General features: G+C 42.2%; 1 protein-coding gene across 1 annotated transcript in view; it reads right to left on the bottom strand.

The window, feature by feature from the left end:
• Positions 1 to 567: 567 nt before the first annotated feature.
• The window catches only part of LOC147633308 (O-fucosyltransferase 38-like), a 39,790-nt gene continuing 20,201 nt past the window's right edge, over positions 568 to 20,156 (bottom strand). The window contains exons 3-12 of the mRNA XM_086806355.1: positions 3,851 to 3,917; positions 3,508 to 3,575; positions 3,238 to 3,326; positions 2,349 to 2,529; positions 2,123 to 2,251; positions 1,889 to 2,022; positions 1,589 to 1,802; positions 1,301 to 1,485; positions 1,122 to 1,217; positions 568 to 924 (exon numbers count right to left, since the gene is read on the bottom strand). Of these exons, the coding sequence (XP_086662481.1) occupies positions 744 to 924; positions 1,122 to 1,217; positions 1,301 to 1,485; positions 1,589 to 1,802; positions 1,889 to 2,022; positions 2,123 to 2,251; positions 2,349 to 2,529; positions 3,238 to 3,326; positions 3,508 to 3,575; positions 3,851 to 3,917 (1,344 nt within the window). The 3' untranslated portion in view covers positions 568 to 743. The remainder of the gene's footprint in view (positions 925 to 1,121; positions 1,218 to 1,300; positions 1,486 to 1,588; positions 1,803 to 1,888; positions 2,023 to 2,122; positions 2,252 to 2,348; positions 2,530 to 3,237; positions 3,327 to 3,507; positions 3,576 to 3,850; positions 3,918 to 20,156) is intronic.

Raw genomic sequence — 20,156 nt, forward strand, 5'->3', positions numbered from 1 at the left:
AAGCTGGTTTTTTGTGCGTGTGTGTGTGTGTGTGTGTGTGTTGGGGTGGGGTTGGGGGCGCGACGGGATGGACGGGGGGGCGAACCTAAGCGGCCCCTCAATGTGCAAGGTATGCCATGTATGCTTTTATATTAAACTTCTATTGGTCGGTGTATAAATCAAGCATTTTTTACCATGGTTAAGCTAGAGCAAGGACAAACTAGGCAAACCAAATTTTTGCAAGACCTTGTTTGATCAAAGCTAAAATGGATGCTAGAAGGACTTACTCAACATGTAATACACAAATTCAGGTAAATCCAGACTACTATTGTTTATCACCTAAATCACAACTTAAATAAGTAGGAATGAATATTTTCTCAACCTGTGCAAGCATCAATTTCATTGATTAGGAAGGAAATATTTTCTCGTGTTTCAGATTTCCTTACTGTAATTTGAGTGGTGAGGAGAAAATGAATTCTCTGCATCACATCAAATAGGGCAGCATTTTTCTGAAAAAAAAAAGAGCACTGAGCAGCATTTCTTGCTTCTGAGAGCACACAACCAAACCAGAAGTCAAAAGGCAACTAATCTATGAAGCTTTGCATATATTTCATAAATAGTGAAGAGTTACTTTTTACATAAAGAATGAACGAATGATGAGTTATGGCCTAGGGTGTATAATTATCAATTGAAATCAAATTTGGATTTCTAATGTGTTTCTTCCAAGATGATGTGAGGCTTTCCTGTCTGACTGCTGCCACTGCTCAAAATGGAGGTGTTTTCGCTTGCCTCTGACGTGCAAGCTTCTTTGCATCCACAGTCAAATTCCGTTTCTGACACAAGCAATCTGGCAGTGGATTTGTGTAGAAAGCTTCCTCCGTTCTGAATCGCTCCCGGCCCTTGCTACCTGGAAAGGGACCTTTCCTCTTCCTGGGTGCTCCTTGCCTGTACAAAATCAGATAAATAACCAGAGCTTAAACAAATTGACAAGCTTAAGCAGAGCTCCAAATGAACACATACAGAGCACCGCTCTTCCTACTACTGCTGAAATGGGTTATTCAGATTTGGAAAGCTCTGCTTCTGTTTCCAGATCTCATCAAAACAATGCACCAAAAATACAGGTAGATGAGCAGACGAAATACCGTTTACTGTGCATCTCAACAACCACCGATGAGAATTCGTCACCTTCCTGTAGAACGCCTTGGTCCAGTTGACCAAATAAGCCAACCAGCTTTCTCCTGTCAATACCGCTACCTTGGTTACAGCTAAACCTGGAGATACAGCTTCAACCCTGGCTTAGATGATTTTCAAATTAGGGTACCTGTCTGGACTGACTGTCTTCCGATGACCTAGGAACCGACGATGTCCCTCCACAGCACGGGCCATATTCCCCGAGTAAGATGGAACAAACACATCACTCTCCACTGAAACAATGTAGTCAAGCGCTGCCATTTGCGATGCATGGTGACTAAAGGGTGCAAGCTCCACTGGAGTTGCTATTATTTCCTGATTTCCAAGGAAAATGAGCTGAGTCAGTAACCAGAATATTAACAATGTCACCAACACTCAAAAACAAGTTAAGCACGATAAAACTAAATGAGCAACACACCTTGCGCATCAAGTTTGGAAAGCGAGCTCGAAGCTCTGCCATGCTGTCGTTACCACCATAAATTTCTCCCGCCGCAATATATATTCTTGTACTTGATGGATAGCCCAGGGCTTGCAAAAAAATTCCAACCTCCTTGGGTGTAAGTGGGCAGAACCCCTTCATTCTCTGCTCAGTGGAGTTTATCAGTTTCACCTTCCAGTGAGGAGTGTTCTCCCTGCAAAACAGATGCAATTAAGGAGAGCATGATTCGAAAAGCTTGATGATAGTACATAAAAAACATAACCATCTCAATAGAGATACCTGATCATAGTCAGCTCTACAGTTTCTGAATCTGAAAGACCATACGTGCACCCACTAAAAGCCAACATGTCCTTTTCATAACGCAGATGGAGGGCGATGAAAGGCCCATTTGATCTCATCCTTCCCAAAAGCTTCTGTATGCAGTCTAACAGCCTTGTTAAGACTAGCTCAAGGGTTACACTAGTTGAAATTTTAAAATTTTGAATTCAAAAAACACATGCTAACACAACTTGCCCTGCCTAAGGCCTCAATTGCAGGAGCAAAGCGGAGAGCATCATAGTGTACACGACACCGTAACTTCTGTATGTTGGGGGGTAGATTATTGTTCGCAAGCCGTGAGTCCGACTTTGCTGCACGAATAATCTGCAAAAGAGGACCCCAAATTAGTAACAGGACACTTCACCAAGGCAATTCACATCCTAACAAAACAGGTTACCAAGCTTCAACAAAAGAAAATCACCTTGTAGTCCTCCCAGAGCTGGACTATCTCTTCTTGATAATACTTCACACCTGACCAGCTTCTGAATTGCTTGTGGGCCTTTGGGGCTGATTGAAGTTCTTTAGGAAGCTTTTTCACTATAGGCACATCATTTTCTAATGCCTTGATAAAATACTCCTCATCAAACACGTCCGAAAAATTGCTGCAATCATAAACAACATTAGGTAACTAATTACATGAGCTGGGAACATCAAAAACATGGAGGAAGGAGGGCGGGGGATTCGTTGTTGTTTAACTATTGCATTCGTAACCGCCCAAGTATCCATTTGATGCTGCAATATGGAGCTTGTAAGATGCGATGAGAGTGTGAACAAAGATGGATGCACAGCAGAAGACTTGCGGCACACACACACATTCACAAGTATCCTATTCTAAACTTGTATTAATGAAAATAAAAGTACAATTGAATGTTCTGATGTACAAATCTTTGCTAATCTCAACCCAAGTTGCAGGAACCCGCTGGTCCTGTGCAACCGCTGGTTGCAGATGTGCTTCGTGCTCTTCCAAACACCCTGAAGATTGCTTGCTGAGGAAAAGACCTTGCAAAACACTTTGATAGTATTTTGGGGGGCTGGGGGCATCCTTTTATAGGACCCCGCAGAGCTGTCGACCTGTAAAAGGGGGTCCGACTGCTAACTTGTATCCCCTCTCCGACCTGCTGCTGACCCTGCTCCAGGGCATTCACGCCTGTGACCTGACCGGCCTGGCACTGCTTCCTGGCTGTCCTAACCACCCATGTGACTGCCGAATGGCTGCTCAGCCAGTCAATTCTGTGCAGATGGGTCAAGTAATTGCAGGCAGGTCTAAAGTAGTCTCAAACATTTCAGATGCATATGCAATTGTTTCTTACCTGGAATCTTGCCAAAATGATCGTTTATCTAGATCTGGGATGACAAGTGTAGCATTGATGATTCGTGCCACAGCCACCATGTCACAAATCTGAAAATTTTCCACCTTATTAACACCTATTGGAACTTGATTAAACCAACAAAAATTACCACAGAGCACCAAACACCGAAACATGTTCAATAGTATTCCTCAGTTTCAGCTCTCTAACAGAGTTGTAGGATGCAGGAAAAACAACTAACTTGAGAGTTGAACTGAAACTTCACAACCTTACCCCTGCTCTCATCTGATTCAAGCCTCCATTGGCATGCACAACCAAGTAACCCCTTGAAATTTTGAGTCCTGCACATTAGTATAGAAGTTAAGAAATTTTGTGTGTGTGTGCGCGTGGTGTGTGTGTGTGTGTGTGTGTGTGTGTGTGTGTGTGTGTGTGAGAGAGAGAGAGAGAGAGAGAGAGAGAGGGACAAAAAGAAGTGAAATGATTGCAGAAGTCCGGACAGCCCACGGTAGAAAAGAAGAGGATAGAATAATAAGAAGATAACTTGAATAAAAATAACTGTGTGTGTGTGTGTGTGTGTGTGTGTGTGAGAGAGAGAGAGAGAGAGAGAGAGAGATACCCTGATAAGATTTGCCAGTAGAAACACATGGTTCAAATCCTCGATTCGGTGGAGGCTTCCAAAGCTTCTTAAATCCCCGCCATTCATCAAATAATCCAACTGTCAAGTCTAGTGCAGTGCAGACATACAAATGCATAATCTCTGAGATGCAGTCTATTCCAAAACCTCAACTTTCATGAAGATCCCAGAAGTCAAATGGCTTGTGTGTTTTTACCGGAGCTTGTGGAGATACACTGAGAAGAACATCCACTAGCACCTACTTCTAGGCTTTGATGACATGAGTAGGGATGTCATAGCACAAAGTCTATGCTATGCGTGGTGGAGTTAATGATTTGAAACTTTGTGAGTAGACTCTCATGAAGTCAAAATCGCACTTTGGTTTAAGTTTGAGAAATAAACTGAATTTTTTATTGATATCTACCTACTGAAACACCCTTGTATACAGAACCAGGGACAACTTGCATCCGGAGCACCAAACACATGCACCCATGTGTTGTTGATAGACTCACCAGTGACCAACCCAATCATAGGCCTGCGTGCTCAAACAACCCCCCAAGCGTAGGAGAATTGGCAGGTAAATACACCTGAGCACAAGGCGTCCATACCATATATCACCTTGCATACGGATGACTGCCAGTCATGCCCAGCAACCACCAGAGGGTTTAGCAGACATGTATCCTCCTCAAATAACCCCTCCTTTTATGGGATTACAAGATATTTTCTTCTAGCTCATGGTACACCTTGCATGACCCATAGAGTATCAACCATATCCCTTTCCAGGTCCAGGCCAAGGTTGTAACCGTTGTGGACCTCTAGAACCCCATTTGGAGGAGGATGAAGTCACCAACAGTTTCCAAGGAGCTTCAGAAGAGTCTCTTTGAATCCTATGAGGACAAGGATGGGGCTACGTGTGATTCAGCACATCTGCCAGTGGACATGGAACGAAGTCTACAAATGACCGGAGCGGAATCAAAGCAAATGTGTATGGAGTACCCCACTGCTCCAAGCTCAGCAAGAGGTGATGTTATGTGCAACAGTTAATCCTGATGCTCATGGACACGCTTATCCTCCGTAGAGTAGCAGATATATGGGCAGATTTACAGGTGCCCAAAAGTGCCCTAAAAATGTTCCGTTTTCCTTGATCAGGACTTTCAGAACCATACAGTTACACACTAGACGCACCCTATTTCACGTCCTTAAACAACTATGGCACCAGCTGTTCTACTCAATTTTCTCAAAGAGCAACCTGACACAATAACTACATGTAATACCGCTACTCACAATTTGATTGGATTTTCTCCTTAACGCAGAGCATGATTAAGTTTATCCTTCATTTCTAGAGGAATCGATAGATACTCCAAAATCAGGATATTGCTTAATGCATAGAGGTTTGAATGTTAAATCACTTGGGTGCATGTGGAATGAGGGCTTACAACACTAAGAATATTAAAGCTGCTGGTTTGAGTAGTTTTGTTGCATGCAGAAGACTTGGAGATGAATCTTAAACTTGATTAGAGCACATATTCAGCACATAAACTTGACGATTTGCAATGCACATGTGAAAGAGAGAGAAGTGAGAGAGCTCAGAGAGTACACCATATTGGGCCCCAAATAACCCTCTGAAGGGCCCCCACTGTGAAGTGTATTTGCTTGTATTGCTGAATGAGTAATGGACTGACGGTTGGCTGCAAATCAGCACCAAAACCTCTGATTTTGGATCTCTGGTTAGCACCCGAGAAGGTGACAAACAGGCCACATTCTGATGTACAATCTGGACAGCTTCTGATGCTTCCGTTAATCCTCTACAGGCTGCGTTTTCCTTTCACGGAAAGTCGCCTCTGTTTTCAGAGGCGTTTACCTTATCTTGGGCAGCCCACGGCATTGCACAAGCAAGGACTTATGGAAAAAATTTCAGGAGATATGGGACCTTTTCTACTGGCTGACTCGGAATGCTACTTGCAAAAAGAGGACAAATATTCACCTTTATGATGTCACGTTTTTTGCTCATATGCCTCCCCTAGTGCTGGGTGCCTAGGTGTGCGCACCCTCTATAGCTTTTTGCCCGCCCAATAGCCCGGCCAACAGCTGTCCACGGCCCATGACCCCAACTAGCCACCATGAACCCTAAGGTATATCTTTAGTTACCACGCTAATAATGGGTTCACACATATACAGCTCCTCTACCTAAACCTAGGACTATGACAGATGCCCGTACATCCGGCTACAAGCCTAACAAGTGTACGGAACATGAATAGGGTTACATCAGGACAAGGATGACTTTATACACTAAAGTTGTAGTAAAAGACCATACAAGATCATCAAACATGGATAATGGTCCATGAAAAATGCCAAGGCATGCTGCATATTGGAAAAAATACCACCACCAAATGTGACAATGTTTGGATATTGGACTCTGAATGTCAAAGATCAAACAAGACTAGTCACTACAAGAACAAAAATACCATTAACTGTGGCAATCTCAAATGAGTACCCGGGCTACTGCGGCCCCTAGCTTATATCTATTGGTTGTGCACTTAGACTAGTAGTGCTAGAGTTATCTAAGAGAGGAGAGTAGAGGAGCACAATTATGTAAGCACACACAAGTAGACCGAAACCCTACTATAAATATTATTTATAAGAAAAGGAATACAACTGTACAATTCACTGTACAGTACAAAAGATAACCCAAAAGATAGATCTCTTTTTAGATGGGTAAGGCTGACATCTACATGCACTATATGATGAATTCTCCAAGTGGGTAGAAGGACTAACAAAATGTAAGACTCTCTTAAGGCTTGGGATACTAACCTACATAGCTCATGCTTGAGAAGTCCCGAACTAGGGCTCGCAATGGGGTCACGGCATACGACAAATAATCCTAAAAAAGGGTATTAATGTTGTATGTTGTTACATAAAATCCTGAGCCAATGTGTCACATAACACCACAATGCAGAGTGCATGTGACATTCCCTTCTGCTTAGCTTGGTGGGGTTCATGGTTTCCAAATCGTATCTGCGGGTATTCCTAGAAGAACTCTTCATCTAGCCATGTGGCTTCATGAGTGCCTCGGTCCTTGAACTTTGTGTAGAATTGTCTTTGTGTGCAACCAAAACCATGCTTCCATCTGTGGAGGAGAATCTGCTTGGACTCCATGATTTCGGCTTCATCAACTATCTAAGGATGTTGCTCATTTGTGACCACCTGCAATGCTGGTCCAACAAAGGGCTTCAACCAAGAAACATGGAAGACATTATGCATAGTCCTATTGTCTTGGAGCTTTAGCGTCATGGAGACATCATTGATTTTTTTGATCGAGAAAGGGCCAAAGCTTCGAAACGAGAACTTGGGACAATGCTTGCCCACTTGCTTCAATCTCTGCTTCATGATCCGGACTCCGAAGATACACCCAATCCCCTTCTTTGTAGTTGACATCTGTACTTGTTGGCTTGCTTCCTAAGCTTTGGCAAGGTGCACCTTTACTGACTCAATGATTTCTGAAAATGTTTATGTAGTCCTGTTGGCCTCCAAGGTTACACCATCCTCATAAAAGAAGTGACAAGAAACGGCACCCAAATGCTACCTCATAAGGAGTCCAACCAATACTAGATGAGTGAGTATCATTCAGGATTGCTTGTACCAAAAGAAGATAATGCTCCCACTTCGACTGTTGATCAATACGACTTGAGAACATCAAATGCCAATCGATTATATATTTCTGTCTGACCATATGAAGGATGGAATGTGATGGACAACTATAACTTGGTCTCAAAGTTGTCGAATAATGCTCACTAGAAATGTGAAGCAGACTTTGGATCCCTGTCCAATGTAATTGACCTTGGCAAACCACATATGGGATACCAAAGGCGAAAAAACAAGCAAGCGATATCTTCTCTTGTGGCCATTTGCTTGCAAGGAATGAGCATGCAAAACTTACTGAATTAGTCAACAGTCATCATGCATTGTGTGTTCTTGGATCCAAATGCTGCTAGAAGGGGTCCTACAAAATCCATGCTAATGTCTTGAAAAGGTCCTTCGGGAACTAGCAAAGGCTGTAGCAAACCTGCTTGCTTCGTATAAAGACTTCACCTTTTGGCAAATCTGACATGATTGGACATGCTCATAGACATCCCTTCTCATTTTTGGCCAGTAAAATGAACGCTCTAACTTCTCCAATGTACTATTGATACCGCGATGACCTCCGACAAGAGTCATGGAAATTGTGAAGAAGTGCATGTAGCTTTTCTCTTAGTATGCATAGCCGATTCTTATAAAACAACTAGCCATCTTGGATGGTATAGTGACCTGGTTCTAAATGAAGGGCCAATCTATACCGAGTCCCAAATTCCAAAGAATCCTCATATTGTGCCTTTATACTATCTAAATCTTTTCCATGTTTTCGAGCACTGTGGACTCCTCCACACTCAGAATGGTACCTTTGCGAGTCTATGGGCTAGACCCCATCCTACATGCTTCTACAAACGCTTGGTGTCCGGTTGCAAACCCAACACGTAGATCATTTGACATCGTTCTAGAGGGAGACTCTCAGTACAGACTAGCACTACTTCATGTGCAGGTTAATGCACACCTGACCATGGACGCGTAGAGTTGAACCCTAGCTGACTTTTCCCAAATTGGGCTCACATGGGATCAGTTTTCACTCCAGGTCCTGCACCTTCTTGTTTTGATATGTCCACGTGGCATCCAAGCGCAAGATACACATGACATCCCCTTCTACTTAACCTGACAGAAACTACATAGCCTCCAAATAGTCTGTCAATAAAGCTAAATAGTCTTCGACGAAGAATTCTTTGTCAAGCCATACCGCTTTGGGAGTTCCTCAGTCTTGAAACTTCGTAAGAAACTGTCTCTGTCTTCGGCCTAAGCCATGTGCAAAAGAATCTGTTCTAGAATCATCACTCGAGCTTCATCAACTATATCAAGTTCCGCTTCTTCTTTCACTTCCCAAGGGATCGGACCTACATATGGTTTCAGCCAACTGACATGGAACACACCGTGCATAGTCCAACTCGGAGGTAGCTTCACATTGACACCTCATTGATCTTTCTCTGGGTAGGAAAATGTTTGAAGCTCCTGAACGATAACTTTGGGTATCACTTGCCCACCTGTTTCAGTCTTTGCTTCATAATCCGAAGATAAACACAATCTCCTTCCGAGAACTTCACATTCCTTCGGTCTTTGTTAGCCTCTCGAGTGTAGGCTCCCTGAGCTTTAGCCAACCTGTCTTTAACTGATTCCAAGATCTCTTGGTAAGACTCCGTCATTCTGTTCACTTCAGGTATTGAAGACGAAGTTCTAGTCAATAGCAACTAGAATGCTATTCCAAACGCTGCTTCATATGGAGTCCTGCCAATAGCTGAAGAAAATGAATCAGGCCCCCTGAGCTTTAGCCAACCTGTCTTTAACTAATTCCAAGATCTCTTGGTAAGACTCCGTCATTCTGTTCGCTTCAGGTATTGAAGACGAGGTTCTAGTCAATAGCAACTAGAATGCTCTTCCAAACGCTGCTTCATATGGAGTCCTGCCAATAGCTGAAGAAAATGAATCATTCAAAACTACTTGAACTAAAGACAAATATGATTCCCACTTACCTCGCTGATCGCAGACATAACACTTCAGCACATCAAAGGCCAACTAGTTGTAGATTTCTATTTGGCCATCAGTCTGTGAGTGAAATGCACCGAAAAAATTCACTTTAGTGACCAAAATTATTAACCAGTGCCCTCCAAAAATGACTGGTGAACTTGGCATCTCAGTTTGACACTATGGTCTTAGGGATCCTGCCAATCAAGTACCAATGCCAAATGAACAAATGGGCAACATCTTCGGCAGTCACATCGACCCTGCATGGTATAAGCATAACAAATTTACTAAATCTATCAACAATAGTTAAGCACTACGTATTATGCTTACCCAAACTAGGAGGTAGATTTGTGACAAAGTCCATCGATATATCCTAGAAAGGTCCTTCGGAAATTGGTAAAGGCTGTAACAACCCTATCTTCTTCCCACCACAAGGAGTTTTCACTTTCTGACAAACGTCACAGTGTTGCACATGAGTAAACACACCGCGTCTCATTCTAGGCCGATAATACTGCCTTTCTAGCTTCTCCAAAGTTGAATTCATGCCTCAGTGACCACCAGTGATGGCATCATGGAGAAGAGTTGCCCTGAACGATTGCATGACACAAAGTCAGCCTTTGTAGAAAAGCCAACAATCTCATATCACCAAGTCGGATGCCCTCAACACTGATTATATATCCGAGGTAATGAACCTCAAACAAATAAATTCTGACTTCTTCTCATTGACGTATGCTTTCCAGCAACTTCAAGACTTTCTTCACATCAATGTCACGCTGCTCAACCGTAGCGAAAAATACCAGTATGCCATCCAAAAATATGAACACAGTGTCCAATTAAGTCTCTGAAAACACGCATCATCCTGCGGTTGAATGTGGCTAGGACATTTGTCAAGCCAAAAGACATAACCACAAATTCAAAGTGAGCCCGTTCCATACAGAAGGCTGTCTTGGAGATGTCCCCCTCAACAATCCTCACCTGGTGGTACCCACTCTTCAAGTCTAGTTTTTAGAACACCTTGGCTCTAGTCAACCTCTCGAAAATATAATTTATCCAAGGCATCGGAAACTTCCTCTTGATAGTCAGCTTAGTGAGTGCACGATAGTCGTGCACACAATCGAGAAGAACTATCTTTCTTCCTGACAAACAGGATTGATGCTGCAAATGGCGACACAGTAGGACGTATGAAGCTAGATTGTAACAGTTCTTGGAGTTCGTAGTCCAACTCCGATTCCATTGCCTTGGACAAGCAGTATGAAAACCTACTCGGGGGATCTGAGCCTGGGAGCAGGTCTATCTCGTGGTCCTCCTATCTAGATGGGAGGAGCTGGGGAGGGATATTGTCCCGAAGAAAAATCTTTTTGAACTTTTGATGGAGAGCTTGGTACTTCTCTGAAGTACTGGCCACCATCTAGACAGTCTAGATATATATCATCGCGCATTGTGAGCCTTTCCTAATTTCTCCTTTAGCCTACAAGTGGCTTATGAGAGAAAAGTTCGAGATTTTTAATGCTCACTGGGGCTTTGTGTGAGATCCCTGTCCCCACTGCGCAACAAATTCAGAGGTGCTAGCAACGGAAGTAGCACTTCTTGCGCGGGGCAGGGTCCCACACTCGGAGCCTCGCCCACGGATATCCGAACAAGAGACTGATCCATCGGTTCTTCCAAAACCGAACCCGGAAAAACTTCCCTTGCCCGGAAAGCACGGGTGATTCCTCCAGGATAACTTTTCTCTATCGTAGTCAAAAATCTTAACTAACTGAATTGATCTGACCGAACCCGTAAGTCCCATAGTCAGATCAAAGGAAAGATTACACTTGGATCATAGAGACCAACGCTTTTTTCCTCATTGAGAGGCACAGCCGTTGATTCTTTTCCATAGAACAACTTTTATCCAGGATTTACTTCATCTATCGTACCAACAAAAATTTAGTCTCATTTTAGGGATCCATCAGTCCAGCCTAACCCCATCCAGTCCCTTGGGTTAGCCAACCGCCCAACCACTGTAGTGATGGATCCAATTAAAAATTTCGTTAGGTTTTGTCTCGGTTACCAGGGAAAAGAGTTCCCAGGCTCCCTAGCCGGATATTCATGCAAACTTAAAAGTAGTCAAACCACTTACACACCCAATATGAAATTGCCTTTTTCTCAGCATTATCTATCTTTAAAAACAATCATTTAATAAAATCATTGTCACTGATCATAATCCTCAAAATCTCCGATTGCATCCTTATTTCCAATCATTCCTTCATCGGTATATCTATGGCATCATTGGCAACCAGAACGCTCACCGCCCGACCACTCAGAGACCTTTTCGATAGTTCTTAGCTCATAGTAACCGATAATATGTTCACATATCAAAATGAAATCTCCGTTGAAGATCAGCAAGATCAACCAACGGATCCATATAAAAGAGCCATGGACTCATCCGTTGAGGACCAACAAGGTCAATCAACCAGATCCATGTCCGAATTCAAAAAACAACTCTTACTCTTTATTCAATATCTTTCCCGACGTACTTGTGGGTATCTTCGACGACCCAGAGCCCGAGCACCGTATGGTCAACACCCTCTAGGATCCTTCGCAAGTCACCCACCTAACGCTTCACTCATAGGCCGTTTCCTTGGTCCCTCATCCACCGTACCGAAAGCTCACCATTTAAATCGAACCGAGACTGGTCAAGACCTCGACCGACCTTGCTACGCCAGACGTCCTCCGTTGACTCTCCGTCGGCTGTTGCAACTCTATCAACTAAGTCTCCACGACCTCATTCACAAGACGGTCAAAATGCTTCCCAGCATTCTTGACATAAAACAGTCATTTAAAAACAAGTCATAAATACAATTTCTATAACGAACTCTGGTCTTTCCACATTAATCAACATTACTTAATCCACATTCATTTCATATAAATTTCTATTCTCATCTAATCACATCATTTTTCATCTCATCACTTCTTCTCTCAAATATCCTCATTAGATCTCACCCTCACCCCGATTCACAGGCTATCACATTCATTTGCATCCCTTATCATTCATTTACATCCCAATTCATAGGCTATCACATTCATTCACATCCCTTATCATTCATTCATTCACATCCCTTATCATTCATTCACATCCCTTATCATTCATGCTTATCCAATTTACATCACATCTCATCGTCTCTATTCTCGTTCATATTCATCACATTCACATCCATATATATTCTTCCACATCCATACTTATCATTTACACATCTACATCTATCCTTTCACCTACATCTACATCCATACATCCACATCTATCCTTTCACATACATCCACATCCATCCCATATCATTCATTTACATCCTGATTCACATGACATCTCATCACATCTATTCACATCACATCCATCCATTCATTCCCATCTATCTGATTCACATCACATCACATCCATCCATCCGTTCATTCACATTTATCTGATTCACATCACATCCATCTATTCATTCCCATCTATCTGATTCACATCACATCTCATCATATCTATCCACATCACATTTTCATCACTTCTATTCATCACATCCATCCATCTATTCATTCACATTTATCTGATTCTCATCACATCTCATCACATTCGTTTAAACATAAAATTTAAGAGAATTTCTAAATTTTTTGATATAAAGATTTTTTACGCATCTATTTATGCATAAAATCAACTTCAGTGAAAATAACACTTTTAACAAAATCTTTTTATGCATAAATTCAATTTTAAAAAAAATAACACTTTTAAAATAAAATAAAATCTTTTATATATCTTTCTATGCATAAAATCAAAATTAATGAGAATAACTCTTTTAAAATAAAAAGAAATTTTTTTATGCATCTTTCTATGCATAAAATCAAATTTAATGAGAATAACTCTTTTGAAATAAAAATAAATTCTTTTATGCATCTTTCTATGCATAAAATCAAAATTAATGAGAACTCTTTTGAAATAAAAATAAATTATTTTATGCACCTTTCTATGCATAAAATCAAAATTAATGAGTAACTCTTTTGAAATAAAATAATTTCTTTTATGCATCTTTCTATTTATAAAATCAAAATTAAATGAAAACAACACTTTTATAATAAAAAGAATTTTCAATATGCATCTTTCTATGCATAGAAATTAATTCTGATGAAAATAATACTTTTATAATAAAAATATTTTTAATATGCATCTTTCTATGCATAGAAATTAATTTTAATAAAAATAATGCTTTTACAATAAAAATATTTTCAATATGCATCTTTCTATTATGCATAGAATTTAATTCTAATGAAAATAACACTTTTACAATAAAAATATTTTCAATATGTATCTTTTTATGCATAGAATGAAAATAATACTTTTAGAATACACAAACGGAGGAGATAACTCTTTTTGAATAACATAAAGATAAAACTTATTTCCACAAAATTTAAGAAAATTTTATCATAACCTTCTTTGTATAGCTGACCATTTTTCAATTTTTACACTCTAAATCTACTTAAAATTTATCCCAAGATGAATTTAGCACTCTAATTTAATCAATTCTCATTTTTTTAAGAGAACACAATACGAAAAATTTAACTCTATTTATTTGATTACACATCTTGAATAAAGAAGGGCTGAATTCAATGAAGAGAAGGGAGAAACCTTTCCATCAAGACATAACATCCAATTTCAATTTAAAAGAAGCAAGAAATCATAAAACCATAGAATAGAATTAGAAAAAAGTAAAATTTCTAACTTACATGGAGTTTTGTGAGCTATCCTTTGGCTTGAGAGATTGAGGGTTCTACTCTTGCTTGGATCAAGAGTGGCCACCAATTCTTTGTAGAGGAAATAGTCAAAAACAAGTGAATTATCAATGAATTCAATGTTTTTGGCTCTGGGAAGGAGTAGAGTAACAGTGCATAAAACACTATTAACCTTTACAAAAGGGGAGCCTTCTATTTATAGAAAAAAGTGAGCCTCTAACCAAGCAAACTGATTCTAGAATTTTCCAGATCAGTTTGGTCACTTTTTGACCATTTTTAGGTTAGTTTAGCTTACTTTTTGGTTCTAGTTGAAACAGGAGAGAGGAGAGATAAAAATATCTCATTATTTGTGAGTTTAAAACTCATCCACACATGTGAAATAGACGCTTCCTTCATGAGGAGAATTCCCCACACTGAGGTATCAAAAATACATCATTTTCTCTAAGTATCTCTTCTTTTTTAACTAATAACCTTGTCCTTAGTCAACTCTTCATCTTATGTGAGTATTTACTCATTTTTAGGAGATTTTTCTTTTATTCTTCAATTTATCTCCTCCCTAAATTTGGATTGATCTTATTGGTCCATAGGAACCTTAATCCAAAATTTTCAAAAAAATCTGGACCCTCAGGCTAAGGTCCTTTTTACCTATTTTTAATTTATTCCAATTGCACACTGTAAAGTTCTTTTTGAATTTCTGTTTTAGGAGATCATTTTAATAAGAAGGGATATTTTTCCATCCATAGATATCTAGAAACTGAATTATCTCTCTCTAGAATATTTTCTCTCTAGGCCAAAACAGATAGAAGCAAGATCTAATTTTATTCTGAAAAGGAGATTGATTACAGGGAGAGAAACTGAACATCTTGAGGGATTGAGGAAGGAATCTTACACTTTGGACACATTCCGGATAATCCGAAAAAGTGTCCCAATCAATATCTAGCTAGAACTTGTGAAACCACTGAATTCCCATAATAATGTCTACTTCTACGAGGGGAGCAAGGGAAACCATAAAATCTCGCACAAACTCTATGCCGTAAATCACTAATTTAGTACCTTAAGCTTCAAACTTGATGCTCGTTGTCATTCTTGTGCTAAATCCCTCACCCTTCTTGTCTACGAAGGTAAAACGAAACGGGATCACCGAGCGGCCTGTTCCGTGATCACATCCTTCGTGCTGCCATTGTCAACCAAGACAATGACTCTCTGGCTAGTGACCACCTATGTAGCCAAAGGTCTTGAGCAGTTCATTGCATTCATACTCTTGGTCTTGTGTGCTCTTTTGCTTATCTTCGTGCTCCCGACTAATGATTGCACCAATCGAAGAACTCGGATCCGCAGAACTAGGGATAGCCACTGAGGTCTGTGTGAGAGCTGGACTCGCCACGAAAGTCGTGGAGGCTGGGGTGGTCGTCTATGGAGTTATAGTCTTCTTTAGATAATCCTTAGAAATGTGTCCTTTTATGTGACAAAAGAAATACCTACCCTCCTTATACTGAGCTGTATCCTTAGCACTCAGTTTCCCACCAGTCTTGCCTACCTAAGCTTTCTGGTTTGGTTGCATTGGTTGAGTTCTTAAGGCAACCAATCAGCATCCTTCTTGCTTTCTTCCAAGCATATTTCATTGTTGTACTCTGCAAACATCTTGTGCAGATTTCTGCTTACTTCAAGTCTTGGGCTTTCCACCATTGTACTTCATTTCAGCACTCTACGCGCGCAAGCGAGAATGCATCCTCAAAGGTGGCTTGCCGAAACATACGCACCTCCAACTAGATTTGTGTGTCAAGGCAATAAAGGAACTGCCCTTTCTTGTTCTTGTCAAATATGTCCAATTGCAAACATAAGTTTAAAATCTTATTAGCAAACTGTAGGACTCGTTGCGCGTTTTGACACGCCCCCCTAAACTTATCTTCGAGTCGCTCAAGGGTAATGGGATGATAGAAACAGCCGCTTAAGCTCGAGGACAAACTCGTCTTAGACATAAGTTTCCATACCTAATATACAAGGGACAGCCTCACCTTTCAAATACCAACTAGCCAAGATCACTCTGTCAGTGTCATTCTTTCTAACTACAGCAAAAAAAGCTTCAAATTGATGCAACCAAGAATAAAGAGTTGTGGAGTCAAGTTTACCATTATACTTACTGAAGTTCATCCTCTCAAGAGGATAACTCAAGCAAGCTGACGGTGTCATTCTTGCATCCAAAGCCGCAAGATATCTTTCGCGTTCCACACGTCACCTAGCGTCATCTTGTGCAGCAGCACGAGATCTTGCCGCACGGTCTTTTATCAATCGAATCTCCATTGCTCGGATCTGAAACTCGAGCATCGAACTCGGCTGCAGTTGTAACTCTTCAAAAGGGCCATTCGCTAGAGGATCTGCTGTCGGAATCTAAGAAACGGGAAGAGAGGGAGGCGAAAACGGAGAAAAAAGGATTGGACAACAGATGCGCTCTTCCAAGGCTAAGATCTGCACCTGCTGCTCTTCCAATTCGGTGCTATGTTCTATGATTGCTCGCATCATCTGCTGGAACATATCATGCACACTCATGTCTCCCGCCCTCGAAGGACTGCCTGGTGCTCTTTGTTCCAAAGTTCGTCGTTCTATCTCTTCGTCAAAGCTTGCCATAGCGGGAAAATGCACTTCCTTTCCGAAGTGCAATCTGACTATCCACTTTGCGTGTGGGAGACTTCTAGAGGCGTCCGGAGGCTAAAAACCAACCGTCCTCCTAGGGTCGAGAGTCACACCGAAAGGGGTGGTCCGCCGGAGTCTAGAAACCAACCACACAAGCAAGAAAAAAATTCTTTCTTTTTCCCTAGTTTTCTGGCTGAATCTTCACACTTGAAGAAGGCTCTAATACCAATGTAACATGCAGAAGCTCGGTGGAAGAATCGATAACTTCAACGCTCAGAATTCAGCAATCGTTCGTGACCAATATAACGCACAACATAAACAATATTGGGTCCCGAATACCCTCTGAAGGGCCCCCCACCACGAATGGTGTATTTGCTTTATTAGAATGATGTAAATCTAAAATAAAGACTGGTTCTTGACCTGCACTTCTTCACCACTTCCCCTTGGCTGTCCTGGCCCTTGGAACGCAGCAACCCTTTGTGAATAATGAGATGAAGGGACTGATTTATGCCTTGGGTATTTATACCCTTTCAATGATCTGGTCAGCTGGCCCAAACAAAGGTCGGCCTGTTTTAATTCTCCAGGACTTGGTCAAGTTGGCAATGAATGCCTTTATGCCATCGTGTTCACACTGGCTGTCCTGGCTAGCCATTTGCACATGCTCTGGGCTGCTGGCCAGCCCCCATGCATGGCCGACCGGCTGCTGGGCAACCATTTGGCCTGGCCTCCTGGCTGGACTAGTCTCGGCTGCCTGGCCACCAACAGTGTTGCTACGAAACGCGTTTCATCCTTGGCAAAAATTTTCGAAATGTGTACGAAACTTTTCGGGTTTGAAACTCGCATTTCAAAATTTCAAGGTCTTGTTTATAAAAAAAATCCTTTCTTTCCTCTTGTCGAGGAGTCGAACTGTCCGGGAGTGGAGCTGTCGCGCAGTAGGTACCGAATCGTCTCTCTCTATATTGGAGTCAAAGCTGAGCCGCTAGGCAGAGGCATGGTCATTGAGCACAGGGAGGACAGGCTGGCTTCAGGAGAGGATTTACTACACATTCTGACACTTCGGGCACTTATTGAAGAGGACAGGGCACAGAAGAGACGGATTTATTGCTACTTTGTGGACTTCCACAAAGCCTTCGATACCGTACCATATGCCAGGCTTATGACAGATTGCATGACATTGAGCTACCTGAGGATATGTAGTAGGAGATATATGCTTTGTATGAGTCTATGACAAGCAAAGTCCGAGCTCCAGGTGGACTATCCGATATGGTGACTAGCAAGATAGAGGTGAAGCAGGGATGCCCGCTATCACCCACCCTCTTTGGATTGTACATTGATGTGGTCTCCGATTATGTAGACAGATTGGGAGGACCAGGGACATGCCTGGCAGGGATGTTGATACCCATCTTGTTATATGCAGATGATATTGTCCTAATCTCAGACTCTCCGGTGGATAGAGATCTGACAGTGAACCTTGGGAAAACCAAGGTTATGGTGTTTAACACCACACAGGCATGGGTGAAGAGATCAGAACCTCAATTCACTTCCGAGGGGAGCCGGTTGAGTACGTCAGGTCATATGTCTACTTGGGAGTTACTTTCACAGGACTGCGTTTCTCCCTACTGAAGGAGACAACAGCAGCTAGATTAGCTCGAGGGCATGCAGCCTTGGGGGCACTTGAGAGGTAGTGTGCACATATACAGTTTCAGGAGCCGCGCACCAAACTGTGGCTATTTGATATACTTGTCACACTGACCCTCTTGTATGGAGCTCCAATTTGGGGGCCCAGCATACATCACAGGGACGGATGAGGAATGGAGACAAATGGAGAGACCATTGATTATGATGATTGCCTGCATGATTCAGAGCAAATCATCGGTACCACATGAGATTGTTCGAGCTAAGCTGGGTGCGGACCCGTCATGACCGATGCCCTATTCCAAGCATCCTTTTTACAGCGACTATGGGAGCTCCCTCAACAGCGGTACTCCCGATTGGCATTGACCTCATCCATACATTTGGCAGAGGATGGAGATAGTCATTGTGCTGGTATGCTCAGTGAGATCATGGTTTGCGGATAGAGGCACTACCACCCTTTCAGTATAGCCTGGATTGTCCATTTTTGGATCTCACCCGCTCAGAGCAAAACCACATGATTAGGATGGATATCGTCAGAGTGGACACAGACAGGACATGGACTAGTCCCCTCGAGCCCTCAAGCACGAAAATAGCTTATTACAAGAGCCATTTTCTACACCTCACTAGATGATTTTATCACCCGCCCGACCTACATGGATGTACACCTGTCGCATGGGATACGTTGTGTCATTGGACAGATCCAGACCTCATCACACAAGCTGCGGGTTGAGATAGGGTGATATGTGCATCAAATCTCGGATGACCGCATTTGTCACCTATGCTCTACCAGGAGGCATGTTAGACATCATCCCCTTGTTACGGGCTTCTTGTTTGGTGTCCGGGCTGACCATGTTAGCTAGAGGGACTGGTCACCCCTCACATATGTTTTCCCATATTATTCCCCATTTTATGGAGTCTTGGGCTTTTTTCCCTAGTCGTGGAGGACCTTTTTCCCTAGTCAACTGCCTTCATATGGGCATATATATAGCTAGCTTGCCTCCCTCATTCTTCACTGCTTGCTTAGCATTGTTTGTTGCAATCCCTCACATACGAGGCCTTCTCCCCTCTTGCTTGGGACATGCATTCCTTTGGATGATGATATCGAGAGCAGGTTCACGTGTGTTTCCTCTCCATCTCTCTCTCTCACTCTCTCTCTCTCCTGTGCTTTCACTTTCCCTTCTTCCGCTGCACATTCTATCATGGAATCAGAGCGCCGGTGATCTTCAGTGTTGGATGCTCCCTGCTCTACCTCCTGCGTTTCTGCGTTTTTTTGCAGATGGACAGATCTGCGTTTTTTCTTCAGGTTTTCTGCTGGTCGCCTGCCTCTTCCAGGCGCTTCTCCATTGCAACCCGAGGTCATCCTTTACAGGTTTGACCCCTAAGATCCCTTCTTCACCTATCGGCTGCTCTGTTTTCAGGGCAACAGCACCTTGGAGTGCTGTGTTTTTTCTACAGGTGTCGTCTACAGCAGTTTTGCAGCAAGTCTTCAGTATTCAGCACCCCCCTTGTAGTGCTGGCCGCCTATTCTGTGCATGACAGCAGCAGCCTACATGCTGCGTTTTTTCTCCTACAAGTTTTCTGATGCCGATTTGCTGATCTGAGGCTTGGGTGTACCTATTTCTTCTGCGCTTCCAAAATTTGCCCTTTCTACTGCCCCGAATACCTCTGCGTTTTCAGATTTGCAGCCATGGTTGCT

Source organism: Cibotium barometz, chromosome 12 (genome assembly GCF_041138505.1).
Source record: "Cibotium barometz isolate CiBa-2024 chromosome 12, ASM4113850v1, whole genome shotgun sequence".
In the NCBI taxonomy this organism is placed as follows: domain Eukaryota; kingdom Viridiplantae; phylum Streptophyta; class Polypodiopsida; order Cyatheales; family Cibotiaceae; genus Cibotium; species Cibotium barometz.